General features: G+C 37.5%; 1 protein-coding gene across 1 annotated transcript; it reads left to right on the forward strand.

Moving 5' to 3' along the window:
- The first annotated feature begins 626 nt into the window (after positions 1-626).
- On the forward strand, positions 627-26,381 carry LOC122838359 (desmoglein-2-like). Its single transcript, XM_044128950.1, has 14 exons — positions 627-783; positions 1,544-1,669; positions 2,578-2,733; positions 9,669-9,807; positions 10,437-10,606; positions 10,993-11,127; positions 15,234-15,419; positions 15,566-16,212; positions 17,396-17,538; positions 20,486-20,707; positions 21,193-21,432; positions 22,580-22,713; positions 23,867-24,190; positions 24,294-26,381. The coding sequence occupies exons 1-14, from the start codon at positions 727-729 to the stop codon at positions 25,821-25,823; spliced, it is 4,209 nt and encodes a 1,402-aa protein (XP_043984885.1). The 5' UTR covers positions 627-726; the 3' UTR covers positions 25,824-26,381.
- Positions 26,382-26,639: the final 258 nt, after the last annotated feature.

The raw sequence follows: 26,639 nt of genomic DNA on the forward strand, positions 1-26,639 counted from the left end.
TAAATGTGAATGCCATACAGTCTTATTCAATAAATCAGGATATATGTCCAGATGAGGCTTGACAGATTAATAGTACCTTTTGAAAATAAAACCTTTTAGCAACAATGAAACATAGCTATACATATTGCTCATGTAAATTAGCACTGTACATAAGTAACCAAGGAATGAGAAACTGATTTTTTGATGTGCACAAGAGATTGAACAAGAAGTTTTGAAAGTATAAATTTAGTTCTGAAAAACGCACCACAGCAAATGAGGAAAACTGTCAAATGGCAATGTGGTTGGTTAGCTCAAGATTTTCCTTCTTATTTTTGCTTTTTATACATAAATGACTCAACAGTCAGTCTAACTGTGCTATTGACTCTAAAAACAATTGAAACCAGCAACCGAAAGAAGGAGGATTTTTCAGATTATGCACTGTTTTTCTGCCCTTTTATGCTTCAGCGGTTTTAAGCTTGCCAGGTGTTCAACCCTCAGGGCATACCTGTACTTTTTTAAAGTTTACAACAGACACACCTTTTAGAAACATCCAAGGATATGACAGTTAAAAGATCAGAGGACAACTGAATCATGGGAGTGAAACCGGTTTGCCCAACAATAAGTAGTGTGCATGTTGTGACGGGACGGGGTAAAAGTGATAGCTTTTAAAGAAGAACACAGGCTTAGCAGCCATTTTTTAAGCTGCTGTGAAAGGACGGTTTAGTACTCTGTGACTCACCTGTGCTCATGGCTGCACTGTCTTCTCCAGAAGTGAAGCTGATCCTCTTCACAGTGTTGTTCTTGGTGAGTAAATATTCCAGTCATTTTATATTTTTAGTTTGAGAAACTATGACTTGCTGCAGTTTTATAGTGTCTGTAAAAAATCATAACTTGATTTGTCAGCTGACTAAATTCATGCATCCCACATTTAATTTGATCGGTTAAACATTGGGGTTGGTATTTTTCTTTCTTGGGGTATTTAAACCTATTTGAATGCTGCAATTTATGAACAACCATTTCTTTTGTTGATGGTTGTTTTTTTTTTCATTAAATACAAATATGCAAAAATTCAAACACTTTAGTAAATGGAAAAAGGCAACGTTGTCCTTTGATCTTACCGCTATGATATGTAGGAAGTCTATGTGCAGGATGTGAAGCATTCAAGATCTGAAATAGCAAACAGAGAAAAACAAGCTCAAGGTAATATGTACAAGTTTTATTAATGAGAATATTAGTTTTGAAAGTGGTTAACTGTTTCTGAAGCTGTGGTACAGAATAGGCCTGTAACAACTAACATGAACACACAGGCTGCTCCTAACAGCAGCAGGCTCTCAGTGGGGAAGTCATCTTGTTTTTATGTGAATAGCTGCGAGCAGTGAGCAGATTGTGTACCACTGGTGTCTCCCTGCAATATTTTTAGACTGTGGCTAACTTAGCAACAGTGTAAGTTAGATTGTGAATAACTACACAGCATAGGCCTTTGCTTTGTAGACTTCTAGATCCTCTCCATTTGTGCGGGTTTTTTCAGAACCACTAATCCCAATAATCTGGTTTCTGGTTTCAGATGATCAGTGCTGATGCAAAAGAGAAGGGGTTAAAAACACTGAAAAGAACAAAAAGAGAATGGATCCTTCCTCCTGCCAAGCTGAAGGAGAACCATAACTACACCCATCTGGAATTCATTGCAAAGGTCCTTTTTTATCATTCAACATCATACATACTAACTCATGGCGGTGTGAGAAACCAAAAGGAAACATGTCAGAAAAAGCTTTAAAATTTCAGAGGTTTTCTTGTGCGATCATCTAGATGTGTGATCTAGATATTTTTAATCACAAAACAAGTGATTAAAAATATCTCCTCCCCCCAGTACAAATGCACCCAGTACAACACTATCATTCTATTGGCTAAGAGGTTGCCAGGCGTCGGTACTTTTTTTGAGAGAGTAGAAAAGAGATGGCAAGCCAGCAGAGAGGTTTGTGAGTGGAGATTTGATCTGAGCAGAGAGAAGTTTTGAACACAAGGAGAAAGATTTGAGAAAACACAGAGAATATTTTAAAGAGAGAAGTTTTGAGTACAAGCGTTGCAAGTTTCAAGAACAAAGTGTCATGTTCCGTGTTTTTCTCTGTGTTTATTCTGAGTTTCCTGTGTGTCAGAGTCTCCATGTTGTCCTGTCTCCCCTTGATTGCTTCCCAGGTGTGTCTCATTCCCTGATTACCTCCTGTGTATTTAGTGTCACCTGTGTGTCTGTGTCTTTGTCGGGTCCTACGTCTTCGTCACGTCCTCATCTGATGTTCCCTGAGTTTGCTGGAAGTCCTTGTGAATTCCTGTTGCTACCTGTTATGAGCATTAGCCTTCCGCTCAGCAGTACTGCCAGGTTCTCGGACTGTCTTCCTGGATATTGGTCATTATTAAACTCCTCATCCACATCTCATCTGGGTCTGCTGCGTTTGCCTCACCGCCACCACCACACCTTATGACACAAAGACATGAAGTCCTCTCAGGCAGAAAATGTGTGCTCTTGACTAATGGCAATAAAGTTCCCCCATACACTGAATACCACTGAGTGAGATCCTTATATGTTGTCTGTTTTGTTTTCAGATTCGCTCTGACAGAGATAAACAGTCGAAGGTGGAATACTCCCTGACAGGAGCAGGAGCTGACAAACCCCCTTTCAATCTGTTTGTGGTGAACCACAAAACAGGATTTATACAAATAACTGATATTCTGGACAGGGAACAATATCCTTCATACAATGTATGTCCTTATTGTCTATGAGGTCTTTGAAGCACCACATTAGTCCAACTGAAACACTGGAAACATTTACAGTTTTTTTCATTTGACATGAAGGACTACTTAAAGCTCCATGATAACTACTAGTTCTACCTCTAGTTTCACCACAGACACAGTAAGAATAGGAATGATGATCATAATGCTTACTTTTAGAATTCTAGGTCAGAGAGAGGCATGTACCTAATAGAGCAGAATAGAATAGAAACAGTCTTTATTGTCAGGTGTAACAGCAGCATCAGACAAAAGTTTATTACTTTATTAAGAACAATAACAATAATACAAATACTACTATACTGCACAAGATTACGACATAAAAAAAATCCAGTGCAGTTATTAGAATAGAAATAACCCAGTCCAAAGGGTTTGCAACTGAATAGGATGACTTTTTAAAAAATGTACATAATATACATCAGTATTAAATTTTAAAACTTGCAAATAATAGAATAATATAAAACAATATATAAAAAAAGATAAAAAATAAAATAAGTAAATTAAATTACAGAGATTCTGTGGATTATTGACAAGGTGGTGTCAATACTAAGAATTTATTTAATGAACACCTTCATTAACAGACGTAATGTTGAGAAAATGTTTAAAGGGCCTGTATGAGTAAAAATGACTTTTATTAGCTTTATATAAGGTCATAATGTTGTTCTATCATCAAAACCATACCTGGAGTGTTGTCTTAATTGTTTTCATGCATGTTTAACAAATTCTTTAATCTTCCTTGGCAGCCATTCAGCTGTGCAAAATGCCTGTGTGACCAAGCATAATGAGCCATTATTACTTTGGCCTAATTATCACCCACTTAAAAGAGAACTTTAATATTTATATCTCATGATATAAATCCAAATTACATTTGCTGAAAATCAGTTGAATCGGCATTTCATTAGCCTGTTTAGGATTAGGGTTAATATTTCCCTCAGGAAGGAAGGAAGGAAGGAAGGAAAGAAAAGATTTTTAGATTTTAACAACACATTTATTTCTCAATAAAAATTCATTTTGACAGAAATTAGTTCATTTTTCATGCAAACATTGGAAAACTAGCTTTCTATCAACCACAGAACATACGACATTATTAAAACAACACAAAGATAAAAAATCAATTAAGTTATTCATCATTGAAAAGAACATAAATTCTGCTTTTACTCTGTTTTACCATCAGAATAAACATCCTATTGACTTTTCCCCCCAAAACACCTTTAATTCATTTTTCCTACTAATATAAATGGAAAATTTTGCCTGTCCAATAAGAAAATTCAACAAATTCCACTTATTCAATCCCTTTTTTGTATAACCTGGACCAAATATAAAAGCTAATAAACACCACATTTTAAAAAAAAAAAACATCTTCTAACAAGAACAATGGTGAAAGTTGTTTACACTCAAGAAACATGTGAAAAATAGTTTCTACTTCTTCACAAAAAGCACATAATTCATTTAAATCTTTTCTAAATGTAACTACAAAACTGTTGACACACAGCGGCGTGTAAAATCCTCCACTGGAGGTCGCCTCCCTTTTTACTCAACGGGGCTCATAAAAATCTCTCTACTGGTTTCTGATTATCCCCGACTTTAAACCTTTCTCTCCAAACAGTATCAGTTCTTCCACTTAATTGTTTCTTATTCAACCCTTGAACAACCAGTTTATACAAACATTTTCCAATCAACATACAAAAATTCAAATCTTTTTCAGTGATCAATAGGTGACCCGTCAATTACGAGAAATCAATATTCATTCCCATTTCTGGAAACGGATCCGTAGAATCAGGGAGTTCTTCTCCGTTACAAAAGTCCACCAGCATCTGCTTTTCATCCAAAGTCAATTTCCCGACCAGAGATCTAAAATAGTCCTCATGACTCGAATCGATTTTAATCCAAGCAACAAGCCGTTGCCTCTGTGTTTTGACGTCCTGGTCCAGCCGTCTCCACGTGTCTTAATTTTAAAACTTTATTCTGCAACAGTCTTCTTGACAATCCGACTCCATCTTCTAACGCCAAACATGCTTCAAAAATTAAAGGTTCTTCCAGAAGCCAAAACAAAGATACAGTTTTTAAAACATTGGCATTTCATACAATAATAACATTTTACAATTTAACAAAAACAAAGAAACATCTAAATCTACTCTTTTCAAAATAATACTTGTTATTGGCTTCCACAAAATATCCTCCTCCCTCCCCATTATATATTTCTGAATAAACTGTAACCTGAACGCAGCAGTTCTGCTCTCTAGATGAACCAATCCTTGTCCACCTTCCTCTTTAGGTAAGAAAAGCACAGCCTGGGATACAAATGTTTTGTCATCCCAAAACTCTTAATCATACAAGATTGAATTCTGTTTAATAATCCAGCAGGTGGCTCCAAACACGCCGACTTCTGCCACTTTAAAGAAGCAATTAAATTATTTATAATGAGCACTCTCTCTCTATAAGACATCAGCAGTAGCAACCATCTCCACTTCTCTAACCTTACCTCCATTTTCTCCATCACTCCCTCCCACTTCTTTTTTCTGTGTCATCATCTCCTAAAAATACACCAAGATATTTCAAAGCCCCTCTTTTCCATTTTAAACTACCTGGAAGTTGAGGAAGGCCACTAATCCAGCTTCCTATTGCAACAGCCTCACTTTTAGCCCAGTTGACATGAGCAGCTGATAATTTATAAAATAACTCAACAATTTTAATATTCACTTCCTCTTGATTTTCAACAATAATAATGACATCATCAACAGACACTGATAAAGTAAAAGACACATTACAACTTGGAAAAAGCAGTCCTTCAGTTATTGACCTGATTTTCTTTAACATTGGTTCAATAGAAAGAGCATATAACATCCCAGACAAAAACAACCTTGTTCAACATCTCTTGTGACTTTAAAAGGTTTACACAAACAGCCATTGATTTTCATTACACTCTCAATGTTCTCAAATAGAACCATAATCTTGGCAATAAATCTAGAGTCGAGGCCAAATCTTTCCAACACCTTCCATAGGTACTGGTGCTCAACCTTGTCAAAAGCCTTTTCCTGGACCAAAGAAACTAAACCAGCGTTACATCCCAATGATCTGGAGACGTCCAAAAGATCTCTAATTAGGGAAATATTATCAATCATTGACCTGCCAGGGACATAGTACTGTAGGTTTGTGTTTGATAACCTGCTCCATCACCTTTTTCAGTCTGTTTGCCAGAACCTTTGACAACAGTTTATAGTCTGTACACAACAGAGAAACAGGTTGCCAGTTTTTAATATGATGGAGATCACCTTTCTTTGATAAAAATGTGAGAACTGCTCTCCTGCAGCTCTGAGGTAGAAACCCTTCAGCAAAACTCTCCTCAAAAACCTCCAAGAGGTCAACACAGAGGTCAGAGCAGAAGGCTCTGTAAAACTCACTGGGAAGTCCATCGATATCAGGTGCTTTCCCTCCTTCCATACATTGTAGTGCAGAATGAATCTCCTCCAGAGTCATAGGCTCCCCCAACTCTTTGAACTCCACAGAAACTCTTGGAAGATCACTGCAGAAGTCGTTCAAACTGACTTCATCCTCGCTGTACTCAGAGCTGTACAGATAGAAATCTGCTGCTCTCCGCCTGATGTCACCGTCTGCAGTCAACAGAACATCTGCAGTTGATTTCAAACCATGCATAAACTTGCACTGTCCTTGTTTTTTTTCCAAAGAGAAGAAAAACGTTGTTGGCGCCTCCATTAAATCATCTTTCTGAAATCTGCATCAAACCAGCTCTCCCTGTGTTCTTGAGCCCAGCAAATCAGCCAAAGCAGCTTTTTTAGACTTGAGGTTCTCAAAATGACCTCGATCTCCTGTGGATTGTGCAGAAGCCTGCAACTCCTGAATTTCAATCTCCAGATCTCTAATAGACTTGGTTAAACTAGATGAAATATTTGACAGTGTACTGTTGACAAAGTTCTTTCATTTCTATTTTCCCCCGATCCCACCACTGCCCTACAGATGCAAAATCCTCTTTTCTAGTTTTGTGCATTCTCCAGGATGCAATAAAAGTTTCTTTAAAATTAGTATCCAATAACAACGCAGTGTTAAAATGCCAATAAGCAGATTTATGTTTGATATTGGCAATAAACGCACTACAAGAAACCAAAGCATGATCTGAAAAACTTACAGGATGAATACTACAGTTGTGAAAAATTCCAAAATTATGTCTAAAACTATATATTCTATCCAACCTAGCTGCAGAAAAAGAATGATCTGTGTTTCTAACCCATGTATAATGTACTTTATGAGTGTGTATTTCTCTCCAAATATCAACCAATGAAAATAAATCAATCAAATGTCTTAAGAACATTGTGGAAGCTGGATGAACCTTCAAAATGATTCCTATCCAACTGGTCATTTTTTAGACAGTTAAAATCCTCGCTCAAAAATTGAAAATCATCCAAGTCACACTTACACAAAACATCTTCAAGTTCATGTAATAAACGAACCCTCCCTACTATAGCATAAATATTTACAAACACAATATTAAAACACTCATATTTTGCTTTCACCACCATTAATCTACCCCTAATTACTTCCTCAAACTGATAAGATACAGGTAGAAAATATTTTGAAAACAGAATTGCAATTCCCCCACTGGCCTGATTTAAATGACTCAAAATTATTTCTCCTCCCAGTTCTCTCCTCCAATCGATCTTATTTAAACAATCACTGTGTGATTCTTGGACCATTAATATGTTTTAAATTCATTAGTTCAAACACACTGTTCTCTTCTTCACATCTCTGGCTCCATTCAGATTTAATGTAGAAACTCTGAAGTGTCTCGTTACCAAAGATGATAGAAAAAACACTAAAAGAAAAACCAGACATTTAAACTTCAAACTCATCACTGTTGAATTCTTGCTTAAGTTTTCTTATCAATTTTTTTAACCGGTAAACTTCTTTATCATTATATCCCCCTTTTCTTTTATTGTTCAACTGAGATCTCACATGCAAAAAAAAAAAGTTTCTTGTCAGGGAAAAAATCCTCTACTTTTACATTATTCATATTCTTAGTAACATTTCTTAAAAATTTTACATTTAGCATACCATAACCTTTCCTGTGTTGACTTTGAACTAGGGATTTGCAAGATGAGGCCAAACGATCTTCTGTCCAACCTTCATCTTCACCGTCCTCTTCCTCATCCATATTACTTTCTGACTCTAGAACTTTTCCTGAACATTCCAATTCCGTGTCTCTTTCATCATTTTCAGTTTGAGAACCAATAATACTTTCAGAAAATTTCCTTTTTTTAAGAAAATTCCAAACCATCTTCCTCTGGTGTTTGACTGCATCCCTCATCTTCCACTTCCTCACAGTCAGAGTTTACTAAAGTCTCTTCAGGGCAAAACAGATACTGTCCCTCCTTACTGTTATTTTCCAGCCTTTCCTGTGAATCGTTCACCGTTTGACTTTTCAAGATTTTCTCTCCGTTTTCTAACACACATATCTCTTGCACTTCTCTTTCACTGTGAGCATTTTTCTCAGACGTTTGTCCTTCTGTTTCTATTGTCACTGCACTCCCTGAGTCTGGAACTTCAGCTTGATTTATCAAATTTTTATCCATCCATCTTCTTCTGCTTATCCGGGGTCGGTCGCGGGGGTAGCAGCTTCAGAAGGGAGGCCCAGACTTCCCTCTCCCCAGCCACTTCTTCCAGCTCCTGTGGAGGAATCCCAGAGACATAGTTTAGAGACATAGTTTAGAGACATAGTCCCTCCAGCGTGTCCTGGGTCTTCCCCGGGGCCTCCTCCCGGTGGGACGTGCCCGGAACACCTCACCAGGGAGGCGTCCAGGAGGCATCCTAACCAGATGCCTGAGCCACCTCAACTTATCAAATGTTTGTTCTCTTTATTTCGAGCTTGCGCTGAATTATCAGGAGAGAGATTTTTTCCAGGACACACTCGAACAAGTGACCAACTTCCCCACAACAAAAACACACCAAAGTGCCCGAGTTTACATAAATGGCATAATCAAACTCGTCCACTCGCACATTAAGCACCAAGTTAAGATCTTCATTCTTTTTATACAGAATCATAAGGACCTGTCTTCTGTTTGAAACTACGTGTTTTAACTGCGGTGACTTGCAACCCGACGGCATTTTTCTGATCGCGAAAATAATTTTCCCATGCTGCAACATCTCCCTCACCAACAATTCATCACTGAAAAACGGTGGTATGTTCGCAATCGTGACTTTTTTAGCCGGAGTACTCAAAGGGGAAACGGACAAAATGCATCGTTCACAACAATGCCTTTACAAATCACTTTGTTTGCCTTCTCCACACTGTCAACAAACACTGTCAACAAACACTGTCAACAAACACTGTCAACAAACACTGTCAACAAACACTGTCAACAAACACTGTCAACAAACATAACCACCGCGCTGTTCATCCGAGCAGCAAATTTAATGCTGCTGCTACAACCTACAGCTTCTCCCACCGCCAAACTACATTCCTCCACCGTCATAATGGGATTATTGGGTAAAATTTTCAAACCATGTTGTCTCGTAAGTTTGGTCAAATCCATTTCTGGCATTTTGTGCCAAAAGGCAAAATGCCAGCGTTACATACAAAAATGTAACCAATTACACTTAATCCAACTCCACAACCACAATATTTAAAGAACAATATCCAGAAAAAAACCCAATAAAGATAGAGAAAGCAAAGTTAGAAGTTCTCAATCTCCCAGTCCACTCACCACACGCTCCTCCACCAACCCCCAGTATGGAGTGTGAAAGAAAGAAAGAAAGAAAGAAAAAAGAGAGAAGATCCTGAAATAATACATTCAACAACAGAAAACACTAATGCTTAACTAATTCTGAAGTTGTGTTTTGCAAGGCCAGGAGCACAAGGTCTACAGTAATTCTGTACTGTCTTCTGGTTCCTGCAGCTAACAGGCATTGCTAAATTCATGGATGGAAATTCAGCCGAGGAAAACATTCCCCTGACTGTTATAGTACTGGATGAAAATGATAATCCGCCTTATTTTGTTCTCCACAAAGGCAATGTCACAGAGGCCAGCAGAGAAGGTAATTCTTTCATCTAGGTCAGTTCTTCTCCTTACTCTGAAGATGGACAACTATATATATATATATATATATATATATATATATATATATATATATATATATATATATATATATATATATATATATATATATATATATATATATATATATATATATACATATATATATTCCTAACCTCTCCTTGTCCCTACCCTCTTTCCTGTCTACCTACTGAACATGGAAAAAGCTACTCATGTCAGCCAAAAACAGAGTATAAAATAAATCAGCTCTTCCAAAGCAATAATATAAATCCTTTTTTAGTTAAAGAATTATGCTGAATAACAAAATTAAAAGAAACTTTTAAAAATAAGTGTTTTATTTGTTAAATTGAAGTATAATTCATAGTTTAGGTAGAAAACAACCCCCCTAGGGTCAAAATGTTTTCTTTACTACAAAATACATATTTCAGTGTGCTCTCTGATTGGTCCCTATTATTAACTTTTGAAAACTCTTTACTGGTCATCTATCTGCTAACTTTCTCCGGCTGTCGATGGACATGGTTTATCTTTGCTTCCCTGCTCCTGTCTTACCTTCACCCAAAAATGCTCATTTTCTATCATGTAATCTGTTGTGCATTTGTGACTCTGCAGGAACATTTGTTATGCAAATTGAAGGTAAGGACAAGGATGAGGCTGGAACAATAAATTCAGAGATCGCCTACACCATTATCAGTCAAGAACCAGCTGGCAAAGGTCACATGTTCACTATAGACAAAAAGACAGGGAAATTATTTGTTAAAGATCCCACTCTGGACAGAGAGGTAACATTTACTTTTCACTTTGTAAAACACAATTGTACCCTTGCTTCAGTTTTATGTTTCAAAACAACAATGTTTGAAAACATCTATAACTGTATTCCTAACATGTAGATGTGTAAAGCAACACTTATGCCAACTCCAAGTCATGATCAGTCTTTTCGATCTACATCATAAATCTTTATGAAACATTTTGGTCAATAAATGTTACTTTATTATGACAAATAATGAGAAAATGTTTATGTTCTGTAAAAGTTTCAAATAAAAACTGGTAAACTTATATTTTTTGTTTTAAGCTTTCCCACCACCAGATAACCCAACTGTTGACCTTTTCTGATCTGTTCAGCTTTTTCTTGTGGTCATGCATTTAACGTTCTGTTTTTTTCTGACAGACATATGACTTCTACAAGATCGTTGTTAAAGGAACTGATATGGGAGGTGCACCATCAGGGAAAACAGGGACAGGAACTGTGGAAATCAAAGTCACAGATATCAATGACAACATCCCCACTCTAGAAAAATCAGAGGTAACAAATATTTTTGAATCTAAGCCAGACCAAATAAAATCAGTTATTGACTTTGTGCAACAAGAAAGATACAACTCTTGTTTGTGTTTTAGTAGGAAGTATTACCTATTTCATATACTCCCAGCTTCTGCCGATGAAAGTATAAAACATCTGTCAAAAAAGTGTGTTAAACAATCACAACTGTATTTAGTTCTGCTGAACAGACTGATATTGTGTCTCTGGTGAGATGAATTAACCACTCCAGGCTAATTAACCAGCTAATACGAACCCATCCTCCTCTAAATGTTAGTTTACTATGGAAGCATATTGAAGTCACATTATAGTGCGATGATTACAAATGTGATAATATACGTGATAATCATATGTATGAATATAACAATTATATTGTATAAACAAGATGATTCCATTCATCCAGAAGGTGGCAGTAGTATGCTTGTAGTGCAGGCATAAAGACGGTTAGTACAGTGGCTAAGAAGAGTTGGCTTCCGATTGCAGCTTCCGAGTTAGGAAATGACTAAAGGTTGATTCCACCTAATTTTCACTACCTTGTGTGTCTTTAATCTGTTCTACTTTAAAAAATAAAATACTTAGACAATTAAAACCTGGACATTTATACCTAAATCAAAAAATTAACAATCCACAAACTTAATTAATCCACGTGATCCAGGGCCGGCCCAAGGCAAAGCAAACTAAGGAGATGTGCCTTGGTAATGTAATGTAATGTAAACGATTTGTAAAGGTGCTAATTAGGGCTGTATAATTCTATTGATTCTACGATTTTTATTTTAAAAAAACTTCCCACCCTCGGAAGGTATCAATTTTTCATCCACGAGTATCGATACGTTAAACTGTTGGGGTCCATAGGCTTATCTCGTCATTTTAACATGTCTGGTTTGTGATGATGTAGCAGCAAGACTCCGCCTTCCCTCGTCTCACTTTCAATTCCTGCTTAAAGTACACATTATAAACTACACACCAGTTTTTTAATTGTGTTAATAGGCCAAGTAAAATCGGACTTATGCTAAAATAAGTAAACCATATTTTTCCGAATGTCAGAGAAACGTAAGTGAAAGGGAATGAGCTTCCAAACATAAAAATCGAAATGCAACATTAGATTCCTTTGTTTTTGGAAATCTCAAATCTTCAATAAATAACGATGGGCTGTATTTTGTTGCTAAGAAGCAAAGTAAAGTTGCGCAAGTAACCGTGAACGAGGAGTGGAACGGAGTAAGCAGAGAAATCGCAAAATTAATGCAAAGTTTAGATATTGGAGCGACTAATGGCATCCACTTTGTAATTAGTTTTTAGCTTAGTTGTTTCTGTTCTGTATATAAAGAATTACATAAAGAATGTAATTCTTTATATACAAAAGAGCTTGAAAACGAAGAGAGGAAACCCGCAGCTGTAGTCTAGATGCAGTGAGGATTGCCATGATGATGATGGCGGATCAATCATTCTTATTGGCAACTGACAAAGAAATCAGAGACTGAGAAAACGATGAGGTCCTGGCAGTCTGAGAGGCAGCTTGGATCTCTATCCAAGCAGGGGAATGGCGGCGCTGCACAGCTGCAAGGAGTCAATCACTACGGGATAAGGCTGGGCAGCTCCCCCAGCAGCTAGTAGTAAACAGTTTACAGCCACCTGGGCTCTGTCCAATCAGAGTCAGGTATTGTGTAGTTGGTGCTTTTAATCAGATTTCAGTTAATTAAATCCAAGTCAATGGAACAGAAAATGTCACTAAAATCACTCTGTTCTTCTAAAATCTTTCAGAAAATCATAAAAGTGCATCAAATTGCATCGTTTGCCAAATATTGTGATCCATATCATATTGTGATCAGATATCGGATCGGGTCGCGAGATTATTGTATCACTACACCCCAACCGATAATAAAAAAATTAGCTTGATAGCGACCTGGAACAACCGCCAAACATTTATGCTAGGGTCTTTGTGTTTGTGTGAAATTGAGATTAAACTTTAGATGAATTGATTCTCATGGTTGGCTCTGTATATTTGTGAGGTAATTTTGGCTTCAAAACATCATGTTTGATAACAAAAATTAAAACTTATCAGTGTTTGACATTGTCTAACAAAATGTTTTTACATCAAGCTATAGCTGCTACATTGATGAGCTACTCTAAGCTGTATTTGGGGACATGTTGTTTGCTGCTGAGCAAAATCGTGTTGTGGCTAAAAAACATTATTTTAAACCTTTGCTGACGAAGATAACATTAGGGGATAAGATTGGCTTCACGTGTAAGTATCGGCCAATCACAATCCCCCAAAATTAAGGAAATCGGCGCCCAGAAATCAACTTGTCAATAAATGAGTTGGCCAATAAATGTATCCTATATTATACATTTATATAATGTAAACAGCACTGCCAGAGATGCAATACGTTTATAGCAGGTGTGTGAATGATCTAATGATCGGACTGCTGATTGCAGCCAGCCCACACTGTTAGCAGAACTAGAGGGCCCCAAAACCACATTTTGCTTAGGGCCCCATGGAGGCTTGGACCGGCCCTGATGTGATCAGTATCGGAATTGGCAGCAAAACACCTGATCGGTATATATATATATATATATATATATATATATATATATATATATATATATATATATATATATATATATATATATATATATATATATATATATATATATATATATATATATATATATATATATATATATATATATATATCCATGCATGTTATCGTTTGTCATGGTAGAATGATCCCCTTAACTCAATGAAACTTGGAAATGTAGATATTATTATTTTAGCGCTATGCTGCACAGCAAAGGAAAAATCCGCTGAAGTACAACTCAAAACCACCTTTGTCTCACTCTCTGTATTGGCCAAGCTACACGTAGACTCCTTGCGTGGAGTCACAATGTCTGGAGCAGCGCCCCCTGCCATGAGGCAAGAAAACTGCCTGCCTCACATCAAATCTGTTCTCTGCTGTTTCTGATCGCTCATCAGCACACGAAACACGTTACACACACAGTTGGTGACAAAAAATAACACTGTACATTACATACATAAGCTAAATTATGGAAGATCCATCCATCCATCCATCCATCCATTTTCTGTTCACCCTTGTCCCTAATGGGGTCGGAAGGGTTGCTGGTTCCTCTCCAGCTCCGTTCCGGGCGAGAGGCGGGGTCACTCTGGACAGGTCGCCAGTCTGTCACAGGGCAACACAGAAAACAGACAGGACACACAATCATTCACACACACACACTCACACCAATGGAGAATTTAGAGAGACCAATTAACCTGACAGTCATGTTTTTGGACTGTGGGAGGAAGCCGGAGAACCCGGAGAGAACCCACCATGCACAGGGAGAACATGCAAACTCCATGCAGAAAGACCCCGGGCCGGGAATCGAACCCAGGACCTTCATGCTGCAAGGCAACAGCTCTACCAACTGTGCCACTGTGCAGTGCAGATTATGGAAAATCAGTTCATATATTAAATGTTCTTTAGCCATTAGATTGATGGCATTCAGACAGGAGGAGCATGCTCCCATAGAATGGCAGCCAGTGCAGTTAGCGAGAGGTTGTGCAATCTCAGGTGAGGCTCAGCTCGCTGCTGCCTCACCAGCTTCGCTTCCGAGCATTTGAATGGAAAAATGAGAAGATTGTGCGATTTTGAAGAAAAAAATAATCAAAATTGTTAAAGCTAAATGAAAAATAAATACTTAACAGTACAAAACACAGGATGAAAATAGCAATATTAATTATTTTATCATTATATTATTCTTCCATAATGACAGGTGAGGCTCTGCCTGCCCTGACCATATGTCACTGATATATATATATATATGAACTAAAATCTTATCTTAGTTCATAGTTCTAGCTTTTAAAGAAGTGTATCTATTTGTATCTGGCATCGCTGACATCTTGCTATGTTCCATGTTTGTATTAATCTTTTTTATTATGTTTTGTAAATGATTTTAATGGCTTGTCATTGCATTGGGATTTGTTGTGCATCATTTGGCCAATCCTGTTTGTTTAAAATGTGTTTTATAAGAATTAATTTGTTGTCTCAATAATAGATTCAACAAAACATCTTCATAACAAAGTTCTGGTTGTTTGGCAGTACGCCGGCTCTGTGGATGAAAATGTTGCTGATGTTGTTGTGATGAGAATCAAGGCTTTGGACAACGACCTTCCACACTCAAAGAACTGGCTGACTGTATTTACCATTGCCCAAGGAAATGAGGATAACCTGTTTTCCATTGAAACAGACAAAGAAACCAATGAGGGTATCCTAAAGCTGATCAAGGTATTTTTCTCTACCTGTCTGTAAGATTTTTAATTAGTGTAATAAGAATGGGATGTTTTTGAATTGGTCTCATACATATTTGTTCCTCTCATTTTTTTCTGCTCACTTTTTCTAAAACCTATTTCTCCAACATCTCCACCAATTAGCCAGTGGATTTTGAAGAAGTACAGAATCTTGAGTTGGGCCTTATTATTGAAAATGTAGCTCCTTTTGTAGAAGGTGGCCCAATAAAAATGGATGTGGATGTTCAGGTTGGAGAGGGGGGTCCTCTGGCTGCTGGAGCAGCTGCCGGAGCTGGAGCTGGAGTTGGAGTTGGAGCTGGAGCTGGAGCTGGAGCTGGAGCTGGTGTGGATTTAGATGTAGACCTGGGGCTAGATGTGGGCTTGGATGCTGATCTGGCTGTAGATGCAGGTCTGGATGCAGGTCTGGATGCAGGACTGGATGCAGGACTGGATGCAGGACTGGATGCAGGACTTAAACCACAGGGAGGAGCTGGGCCTGGAGTTGGACTTAAGCCTGCTGTTGGACCTGGAGTTGGTGTGGGGCTTAAGCCTGGCATTAAACCCGGTCTCAAGCCAGGACCAGGACCAGGATCCAAGCCTAAGCCAAAAGCACCAGGAAAAAGCTATCCTATAAAAATAGCTGTAAATAATGTGCCAGAGGGTCCAGCATTTAAACCTAACACCAAGAATGTACCTGTATCTGAGGATCCAAATGAGGCACCAACAGACGGTGTGATTACTTCATTCCCAGCAGTTGATCCAGATACTGGAAAAGTAGCTGATGATGTCAGGTTAGTCAATTTATCCACAGCCACCGTCACTGTAATACTACCATTGAAACCTGATGACATGTACATTGATTTTAACAAGTAAACACAGCACATAAGAGTTAACCAAGAACTGATTGTAATTAAAGGCAGGATAGATTTCCTGCTTTACTGACTGCGTAACAGTTAAGAGGCGAAATGTGGTGACCTTGTAGCAAACAGCCTTTAAACAAACATATTTTAGATATTTGTCTATTCATTCTTGTTTTACTTAGCTGTAAATAAGTAATCAGTAAAACCAGCCTATTACCTTGTTAATTCTTAGATATATCTGATTATAACTTTGATGGATGCATAGCTTGTGACAGGAGAAGGACTGTTATGATAAAACATCTGAACTTAGTATTTTGATGGTAATTGGGAAGTGCAGGGGTTTCTACAGCTTTTGAAACTCCAGACTAACTGTTTAAAGTTTAGACCTACAGTCTTATATTTCATTATAAAACGCCATAGTTTCCAGAGCAAAACTTCCATCCATCCATCCATTTTCTAAACACCCTTCGTCCCTAATGGGGTCAGGAAGGTTGCTGGTGCCTATCTGCGTTCCGGGCGGGAGGTGGGGTCGCCAGACTGGCGGTCGCCTCTGGTGGCGACCACCAGGACTGGCGACCTGGATAGGTCGCCAGTCTGTCGCAGGGCAACACAGAGACACACAAGACAAACAATCATTCACACACACACTCACACCTAGGGAGAATTTAGAGAGACCAATTAACCTGACAGTCATGTTTTTGGACTGTGGGAGGAAGCCGGAGAACCCGGAGAGAACCCACCATGCACAGGGAGAACATGCAAACTCCATGCAGAAAGACCCCGGGCCGGGAATCGAACCCAGGACCTTCTTGCTGCAAGGCAACAGCTCTACCAACTGCACCACTGTGCAGCCCCAGAGCAAAACTTAATAATATTAATATATTCATAGGATTCAGTAAAGCCTCAAGGTCGCTTCTTGTGAAATTGGCTTGACTTAAACAAGTTGAGTTTGGAAGTGCTGCCGTGTTAGTGTATCACAGAAACTCAACTAGACCTTCCAAGAAAGTGCAATCATTATCTCACTATTATTCTAAACCATGCCTTTCTAATCAAGAAGACAACTTGTTTAAAAAACTGTGTTCTTTTTTTTGTTTTGTTGTTCATTTTCTTACAGCTATGCCAAAGCTTATGATCCAGATAACTGGTTTACTGTTGATGAAGAGACAGCGGAAATTAAACTCAACAAACAACCAGACCGAGAGTCACCGTTCTTAGTGAATGGTACCTATATTGCCAAAATTTTGGCAATATCAAAAGGTAATTATTATTATCAAAATGACTGTATACATCTTTATGATACATTTACCTTACATAGTATTTTGGAAATAAGCTCCTCCCTTACAGATTTCCTTCATTTTGTTTCTTGCTAAAGTAATCAGTTTTCTAATTACGGTTTCATTTATTTAGAAAATTAAGCCTGCATAACATTTTGATAAACCAACCTTGCTTGTGTAAATTTAGAACAATTCCACGGTTTCCCCCAGTGTTTCTTGACCTCTTCCCCCACCAGGCTAAACAAAGTCAAGTTTAAAAGTTGCCACACCGCCTCTGAATGCGCAAACTGCAACTATAATGTACAGTTGTACTTTCACAGGCGTGTGTTGTGCGTGCAGTGAGGATGATATATCTTAGTGAACAAAGAGTTATTTGTGGTGTTTGTGTTCAAAGGCGCAGGTTCACATATAAAAACTGATAAAGTTTATGGATATGTTCCTCGGTTGCACGGTGCATTAGTGGGACGGTCACACAGCACACTTTTGTTTGTGTGTTTGTTTGTTTTTACAGTGCCACAATGCATCAAACTGCATTACATCAAATCCTGCTCCAGTTAGGAAATGATATGTTCCTGACATATGGCTATGCTCAGGAGCATATCCTGACAACTCGTTCCATAATGCCCGTACTACCAAAACAAGTAGTCTCTGTGACAGTTATTATTATCTCAATAGACATGTTGGATCTGTTCATAGGGTTTGTTTACTTGAAGCAGCTCTATGAAGGTGTTCAAAAATGTGATTGTGGCTGGTGCTTGATAGCATCCTCCACTCCTGTAGATTGCTTTTAATAGCGTATTTTACAGAGTTAATTTTGACAGCAAATTTTCATTTAGCTTAAGTCATGGTCATCAGAATTGTTTTAGTCTTAGTTCAGCTTTAGTCAACTGATTATAATAAATAGGGGTGAACCGATTTATCATCCAGCCAATTTATCGGTCCTGATTTCTTTAATTTTGGGAGATCGGTGATCGATGTTTACATGTGAAGCCAATATTTGTGAGGAGGAGTGGTGCTGAGGACCCAGGCTGATGTGAGAAAAACAAGAAGTCCAAATATCAGGGAGCACAGCTGAATGGACGGCTAAGGCTGGTAGCAACTGGTGAATGAATGGACAAAACAACAGCGCAACAGATTAGACAAGAGTCTGACAAAAACACAGAAACACAGGAGGCATTAAACACACAGAGGGTAATCACAGAACGAGACACACCTGGGAACAATCAAGGGGTAGACAGGACAACACGGAGACTCAAGGCACAGAAACCCCAAATAAACACACAGAAAAACTCAAATCAACACAGAAAAAACCCAATCTTGACAGTATTATCTAGCTTGGCAAAGGTCTACCTCCGATGAGAAAGGTTTGACTGACAGACTGGCCCACCAAGTTATGTCTGCACATTTATAATTAACAATAGTTACCCAACCGTTGTCAACTCAACAACTTTCTTACTATATTGTGCAACATTTTAGACCAAAAAAATTGGTATCGGCTAAAATCGGAATCGGCAGGTTAAGCTTTTTAAAAAATGTGTAATCTGCGATTGTCCAGAAAACTGCAATCAGTCCACCCCTAACAATATGAGTTTAGTCTACTGTCAATTTAGTCATCAAAATTATGTAAAATTGAGAAACATTTTGATCAATTCACTGGAATTAGCACAAAATAAATCAAACATCAGGGTTTCCCCCAGAAAACTTGCTACCCTGGTGGTCGGGGCATTGAGGTGGTTCACTGTGTTTTTGTATTAAAAAATATTAAATAGACAGGAAATGTAAAAATATTCCTGGTTAATTATGTTACAGAAAACATCTCCAGCGAAATGCTATCTAAACCCACAACTAGTCTTAAAAACAACAAATCAAAAAATTCAATTAAAATGAAAATCAATTATTTGCACTTCTGTTTAATCCAAATTGAGTCAGCAGCTCCATCGGGCCCCCCGGGGCTTCAGGGGCCCATAATGTCATGGTGGTTAACAATATTCAGACCCACATGCAGAACACAATACAGGAGGGGGATATTCAGTAAAATGTGGTTTATTGAAACTCGGTCAGTGAAGGTTGGGAAATTTAAGACTTTCAGTGAGCCATAATGTTGTGTTCAGGTCATGTTTTTAAATGGGAACTGGTTCTCAAACATTTAATTTATCTGGTAAAATAAAGGCACCTAGAAAGAAATGTCATTATCTGTAATGGAGAAATCATGGCACAGATGTGAATCTTACGGCCACCCTAACCAAAATCACCAAATCCAGGAAGTCACAGAAGAAGCCAAATCTAAGATCTACATGTGACTCTGTAGGTCTTACGTGCCACAGCTAAGGTCAGAGTTCACGACACAATAAGAGAGAGACATGAATGACACGTTTAACTCTTTATCTTGTCTGATATAAAACTCTAAACATTTCAGTGTCACAAAAAGAGCAAAAACAAAATGCTTGTGCCTGTTGATTTTGTCATACTGTGTTTTTGACTGAACTCTATGAGTTGTCTGTGCTGCTACTGGAAGGGGATAAAGATCTGGATTCCTAAATCTACTGATATTATTTTTCCCTTTAGTGTCTTTTTTGAAAAGCCTTTGTCATTTCCTGTGACTGCATCTACTTGGTAAAAACATACATTAAAAAATAAATTACCTTTATGTGAATTTTTCTTTTATTTCATGCAAATTAAACAAAGTAGCTTGAAAACTATATTTGGCACTAATGTTGCAGATGTCCACTGGAGTCCTAGATCTTGCTTGTGTCGATGGACAGCACAGTCAGTTCTCAACATATTACTCATGCTATTTGCTTTGTTCATCATATGTTAAGTTGTTATAAAGAGAAGAGGCACATTGTGTACAAAATCTTGTCCTGAAAGCAAGTCCAGAACAGTGATCAGTTCTTCTTTGTAATATTACACTAAGCTCCTGTCATCCACAGACATGCCAGCAAAGACAGCCACTGGAACAATAGCCATTCAAGTCACTGACTCCAATGACCACTGTCCCACTTTGACCACTACTTACAGCAGTCTGTGCTCTGATAAGAAGACTCTGTACGTTACAGCATTTGATGAAGATGTCAGTCCAAATGCTGCTCCATTCACTTTTCAAATTATACCAGAAGGTACTCGAGGCAACTGGGAAATAGAAGTCATCAATGGTAAGTAAAAAAAATCTTTAAAAAAACAACAAAATTTAGAAAATAACATCAACAAAAAATGTGTGTCAAATCATCGAGAAAATTCATGCAGACATAAAACACTGTTTTTCAGTGGAGGAGCTTGATCTTTTCGAAGATTTGTCTCATATTATACTGTCACAACATAGTGACAGTTTTAACAATTTCTTTTTATAAAAGTTATATACTGCTGCTTTAACTCTTGAATTTTTTGAAAAACTTTATAAATTATGTTCAACTCAATCATTGCACGGTGCTCATTTCTGCTTGTTCCAAAACTAGCCTAAATCATGCTTAATATTTGGCAGAAGGTCTTGAAGGTCTTAACATGTCCTGATCCAGAATATAGATTGAAAGCCTCTCTTATCAAGTAGGTTACTGTTTTAGGTGAAATGTGATTGAACTTGGTGGTAGAAGTGTGAAAATCAAAAGGAAAAAAAAACTGTGTTTGACATTCTTGTCTCCAGATACAACAGCTGCTCTTCATTCAGCCAAAGCACTGTGGCCTGGTAGATATGAACTGCAAGTAGAGGTGAAAGATGCTCAGGGTCTGTCCTGCAAAGAGGAACAGGTGTTTACTGTGGATGTCTGTACCTGTGTGGGAAAAGAAGACTGCAGATCAAAGGCATCGAGAGGAGACGCCCGTTCATCTGACTTTTCTAGACGTGCCATTGGTCCAATCGTAACAGCTTTGTTCTTATTAATGTGTAAGTTTAGTTCAATACTAACATTGACCTCTTTGGATCAGACAACTAATATTACATGAACAAATACAAAGGCAACAGGGAGATTCAAGAAATACATAAAATAAATTAAATATTTTTGCAAAATAAAGAATAGACTGATTTACAAGGTGTCAAAAGTAACAGTTTATTAATAACAACACTAAAAACCTGCTGGAAATGGCTTTTTCTGGGAACCATGAGTTTAACCTTGATGATTGAGTTTAGAGCATCGAACTCAATCATCATCAGAAGTGGTTCCCAAAGGTCAAGATTTCTGAAATTGTCTTCAAAAATTACAGTGACGGACGTATATCTGGTATAAAAATTAGACCAGTCAAAATCAAATATTTTTAAAGAGACTTGATGTTGAAGTTACTAATCCTGTTTAACTTACTTGCTCATTCTCATTTTGTTGCTTTGGGGTTGAAATTTCATAATAACAACAGTCAGTTACGGTAAGTTATTTTTCTGAACTCTTTCTGCACACAAGGACCCAAAATCAGTAAGGAGTTCCTTGGCTCTTATAGCTCAGAATTGAGAACAAGCTCAACCCTGAAACTTGATGAGTGAATCAAATTTAGCATCCTGTCCCTTCAGTAACATGAAAGACTTGTATAAATACCTGTTAAGCTTTCATGACATAAGTCACATCTATTCATTAGATGCTGAGTGTTTTTACAAAAAAAATAGCAAAGTTCTGTCATTGCAGGTTCAACACAAAAACTTCACAATATGACTAAAAATATTCATTATCTTTTAATAAATATTAAAAGATAATATTTTGTATCTTTTAATATTCATGCCACTATTCATGGCACAACTGAATTCATGGCACGTGTGTGAGTTTGTGTCAAACTCACACTAGTCCACTCGATCTGGGACCAGGTCATTGGGGCAGCAGCTAAGTAGAGAGGCTCAGACCCCCAACAGGGTCTGGCATACGGGGGTACTGGAGAACTCCCCGGTGGGCCGCTCCATTACTGGGCCCGCGACACTCAAAGCTTTAGTTTTTCACACAAAATCTAAGCAAATGGGGATTGTTGAATATACTGCTCTGTTGATTTTCATTCTTCTATGGCTTATCAAGAAAGTTTTTACATTTATCAGAATGCTTTTATTCTCTTTGCAGTGATCCCTCTGCTGCTTGTGTTTTGTCAATGTGGAGGGGCAAACACCATCTTCTCAGACCAGTTTAGTGATCTGCCATTTGACACTAAAGAGCACCTAATAAACTACCAAACTGAATGCATAGGAGAGGATAAGGTGTGTTGGAATCATTACTAATATTAGACTAGACTAATATTTTCATTTCAGGTTAAATGTTATTGTGGGGGCAATTTCAAATTAGGTGGTCCGTGAGAGTTTGTTAAATGGGGCAAATGGTCGTGGCCCTGAAAAAGTTTGAGAAACACTGTGTGAGAGTATGAATAAGTAGTTACCAAAGCAGTGATGTGATACTATTATTACTAAAAAAACTTTGTTTTCTTTAATAAACATTTTTACCATGTTCTACTAATCTCTGCTGGATGTTTTTTTAGCATTTGTACTTACACAACTATGTTTTAAAGGTAACATCTTAAGAAAATATATTTTAAAAATTGCATCTATAAGGTATGTATTTTAACTTTAAAGAACACAAGAAACGCAAACGTGAATGGAATGGTGAAGTGTGGGAAACTAAAAGCACATAGAGGACAGGCAGATGGATTTAATTAAAATAGGAAAATTAAAAACTTACAGAAAACTAGAGTCCATAGAAAATTCGATTAAGAAATTTGTCTTTTTATTTGTCCAAAGTAAATATCTGGTTTACTGAATAGTCTGTGTTCTTGTTTGAATATGGACCCATCAACTAAGAACATCTATCATAATATTTTTTAACTGCATTATAGCTCTTTTTTTCCCTAGCACACACTCATCAATCAGCAAAGAATGCCATGGGTCCTTTGACCCACTCCATTCTCTGATCATTTATGTAATGCGATTCAGAAATAACTCAATTTAAATAGCATTTTTTTTTTTACCTGTAAAAGTAAAGAAATTATTTTGAAATACACAATATGTTTAATGCAGGAGTTCCTATATGTTAATTTGGAAAATTTAAAGATAGAAAGATGAATATCAGTAAAAAATAAATAAATACAAATTGCAAACAAAAACAGCTGCATCAAAGTAGAAGGAGCTGCATATATAGCCTATAAGTACAAAACAATTCACGTACTAAATTATTATGTTTGTATATTTGCATACAGCTTTTGTGCAAATATGTGGTATGTATTATGGTTGGTGTAGGGGTTATGGTCCTTTAGGAGGAGTTAACATTTAAACATAAATGTTTTTTGTGCCAAACTCACACTGTTCAATTTAAAGTTTGTTAAAATATCTTGGATGTTCATGAGTTGTTTTATTTTTCTAGGATGTTCCTGTTCATTTGATGCCTGTCATGTATGGTACCCAACAAAAAACTGAGGCAGCACCAGGACCAAATTTCAATGCCGGTTCTTCAGCAGCATTCACAGAAACACTTAAGACCGAAACCTTCTATGAATCGGACCAAATATTTCAGCCGACCTCCACAAAGATGGTGGACGCCGACATGGACTACAGGGTTTCAACTGAGTTTTACAATCCAAGCAATGAAATTGACTCATTCCGCCGAACAACACAGAGTATTCATCAAGTAGGTTGCTTTGAGGACATAGCCCTTCCTGATGTTTTTCTCGATGATTACTTCTCCCAGGTAACTTACTGACTTTATTTTAATTTCATTAGATCTCTTGAATAAATACACTTATTTGAGAACATTGTCAGTAATCCTTGTTCTGTTTCTCTTCCCCAAACAGAAATCTACAATTACAGTGCCATCTGAAGACATCCTCTTGGAATATGACTTTGAGGGCAAGGGCTCCTCTGCTGGTTCAGTGGGGAGTTGCAGCATCTTGGAACCTGACAGTGAACTGAACTTTCTCACTGACCTTGGACCAAAGTTTCGGACACTTGCTGAGATCTGTTCACCTTCTACACTAACACCAAAAGGAATGGTGATACAAAAGGCATCAGGATCTGTCAAAACCACCACTGATATCACAGAGCCTGTCTTTAAACCTAAATTTAACCATGAAATTCAAGCAAAGCATGTTGATGTTAAAGCTGAAAAGGTAGCATCATCTGCAAAGGCTGTTCAATCTCATGTCAGTACAACAACCAAAGAGTCAACAATCAAACAGTTGACAACCACAACTCTCCCTCACTCCAGTAGTACTAACATCAGTCATTCTACTAAACTTTCTTACCCAGCTCAGACAGTTGTATTGCAGCAGCCACCAGTTTACTACACCACTGGCCCTGTAGTACAACCAATGCATTACATAGTTCAACCTAATGTACAGAACACATTTGTGCTTGAGGATGGAACCCATGCAAACACGTTTCCAGGCCTCTATGTTATTAATGATCCAAAGAGTATGTCTGGATTGGTTTATGGAAGAACCCAAAGCTCCCTTTCAGGGCTTGTTCTCCAGGACACTGAGGGCCCTAAAAGTCCTATAAGTCCTGTTAGCCCCACAGGTTCACTCCAAACCACTGTGTTGCTGCCTAGTCCAACTTTCTCCCAGGGCTCTGTGGAAGGCTCTACATTATATGGGCAAAATCTTGGTGGAAATTACGTGTTACTCAAGGATGAGGTACAGGAGTGGGGCCCAGGTTCACCTCAAGGCATTTTGCCTGGAGATGCTATCCTGGTTAAAAAGGCTGCTCCCCCTCAGGGGGTTTTAGGTTTGGCAGCCCAGGAGAATGTGTGCATTTGTTCGTTTTGTTATTTTTTAGTTAAGAATGGTGGTGGTGTTATTGTGAAAGGGGGAATAAGATTTGGGTCTTTCAGTGTTTTGAAATATCTCACTAAGCAGCAAAGAATGTGGATTTGCTTGTATAGAGTAAAAGTTGATGAATTAAATTTTAATATTTTCCAAAGAAGCTGTCAGCTTAACCAAACAATTCCTTCCTATTGTATCCTATCATATAGACAAGAGCTGTCAATACAAGTCCAAAACAATACCATTATTTTTTATCCTTATAAGAGAAAGACTGCTAAAGCAGATAAAGAAATAATTAAAAAGAAGTTGACAGAAAAGAAGAATCTTCAAGAGATAATTATGTTTAAAATTGATGCTAATCCCTGTATAAAAGCTTCTGATCAAAAAGCATCAGAAAAATCTTTATTTAGAATGCATTTATTTTTTCATTATATTTCTTTACAGGTTGCAATTTCAATTTATACACTGAGATTTTATTTAATGAATCTCCAAAAAAAAAATCTGAACTTAGAATGGTGGTGGCAGTCTAGAGCTGTAGTAAAGTTTTTCTTCTGGACATAGAAAATAGAATTTTGATCATTAAGGTTCTGTCTTCAGAATTGCATCAAGCATTTACACTGAAGCAGCACTCTAATAGTTTAATTACTTAAATTTAAACTACCAAGTATTTGCATGGTGTACTTTTTGTTTCTCTCAATCAAGGAGATGGGCTATTTAAGCTGTGGCGTCTGTGTTCTTCCTTTGAGTGCTTTAAACCATTTTCATCTTGACCATGGCCAAATGAATTTGGAGCAGGGTCATCTTGGCTTATGCCTGTGTCATGAAGAACTATCTATGAAAAGAAAACCTCAGAATTATGGCAGTCACCTGATATCAGATAATCCGTGCTGAGGAGACAATCTGACAGCAGTGCTGTTAGTATCATGTGGATTAAAAGCTGCTTCATGTTTCTTAATGCTACTTTCTGTGGATGACAACATCTTAGCTGTAGTGTGCACTGTCCTATGCTGTCTGGGGTTTATATGCATTATAATATGCTCATTGGAAATTAACATGAGACAGACGGGTGTATGAAATGTTTATCACATCTATTTTTTTCCAATAAACAATTACTTTCGATTTTGTTTTGTTTTTTCATTTTACATACAAATAAAATAGAATCTTAAAAATACAACAAAAAAAGTAAATAAAAAAACTTACCACTTTAGGCGAAGCTTCAGCACCTTGAAGAATTTGTGGAAACTACAAAAGAAAACACTAAACACAGTGTATTTTAAAATACAATACACTGTTCCCAAAAATTAGCCTGCAGATGAAAATTAGCTTTTTTTTACTAAAATCTGGTACAGCGCATGACTTTGAGGGCAAGGGCTCCTT

Source organism: Gambusia affinis, linkage group LG10, assembly GCF_019740435.1.
Source record: "Gambusia affinis linkage group LG10, SWU_Gaff_1.0, whole genome shotgun sequence".
NCBI lineage: Eukaryota > Metazoa > Chordata > Actinopteri > Cyprinodontiformes > Poeciliidae > Gambusia > Gambusia affinis.

Bases quoted from the DNA above. Each gene is read 5' to 3' on its own strand.
- LOC122838359 (XM_044128950.1), top strand. From the start codon at position 727: ATGGCTGCACTGTCTTCTCCAGAAGTGAAGCTGATCCTCTTCACAGTG. The intron at 10,607-10,992 runs GTAACATTTACT...TTTTTCTGACAG, and splicing joins ATCCCACTCTGGACAGAGAG to ACATATGACTTCTACAAGAT. The intron at 21,433-22,579 runs GTAAGTTTAGTT...TTCTCTTTGCAG, and splicing joins AGCTTTGTTCTTATTAATGT to TGATCCCTCTGCTGCTTGTG.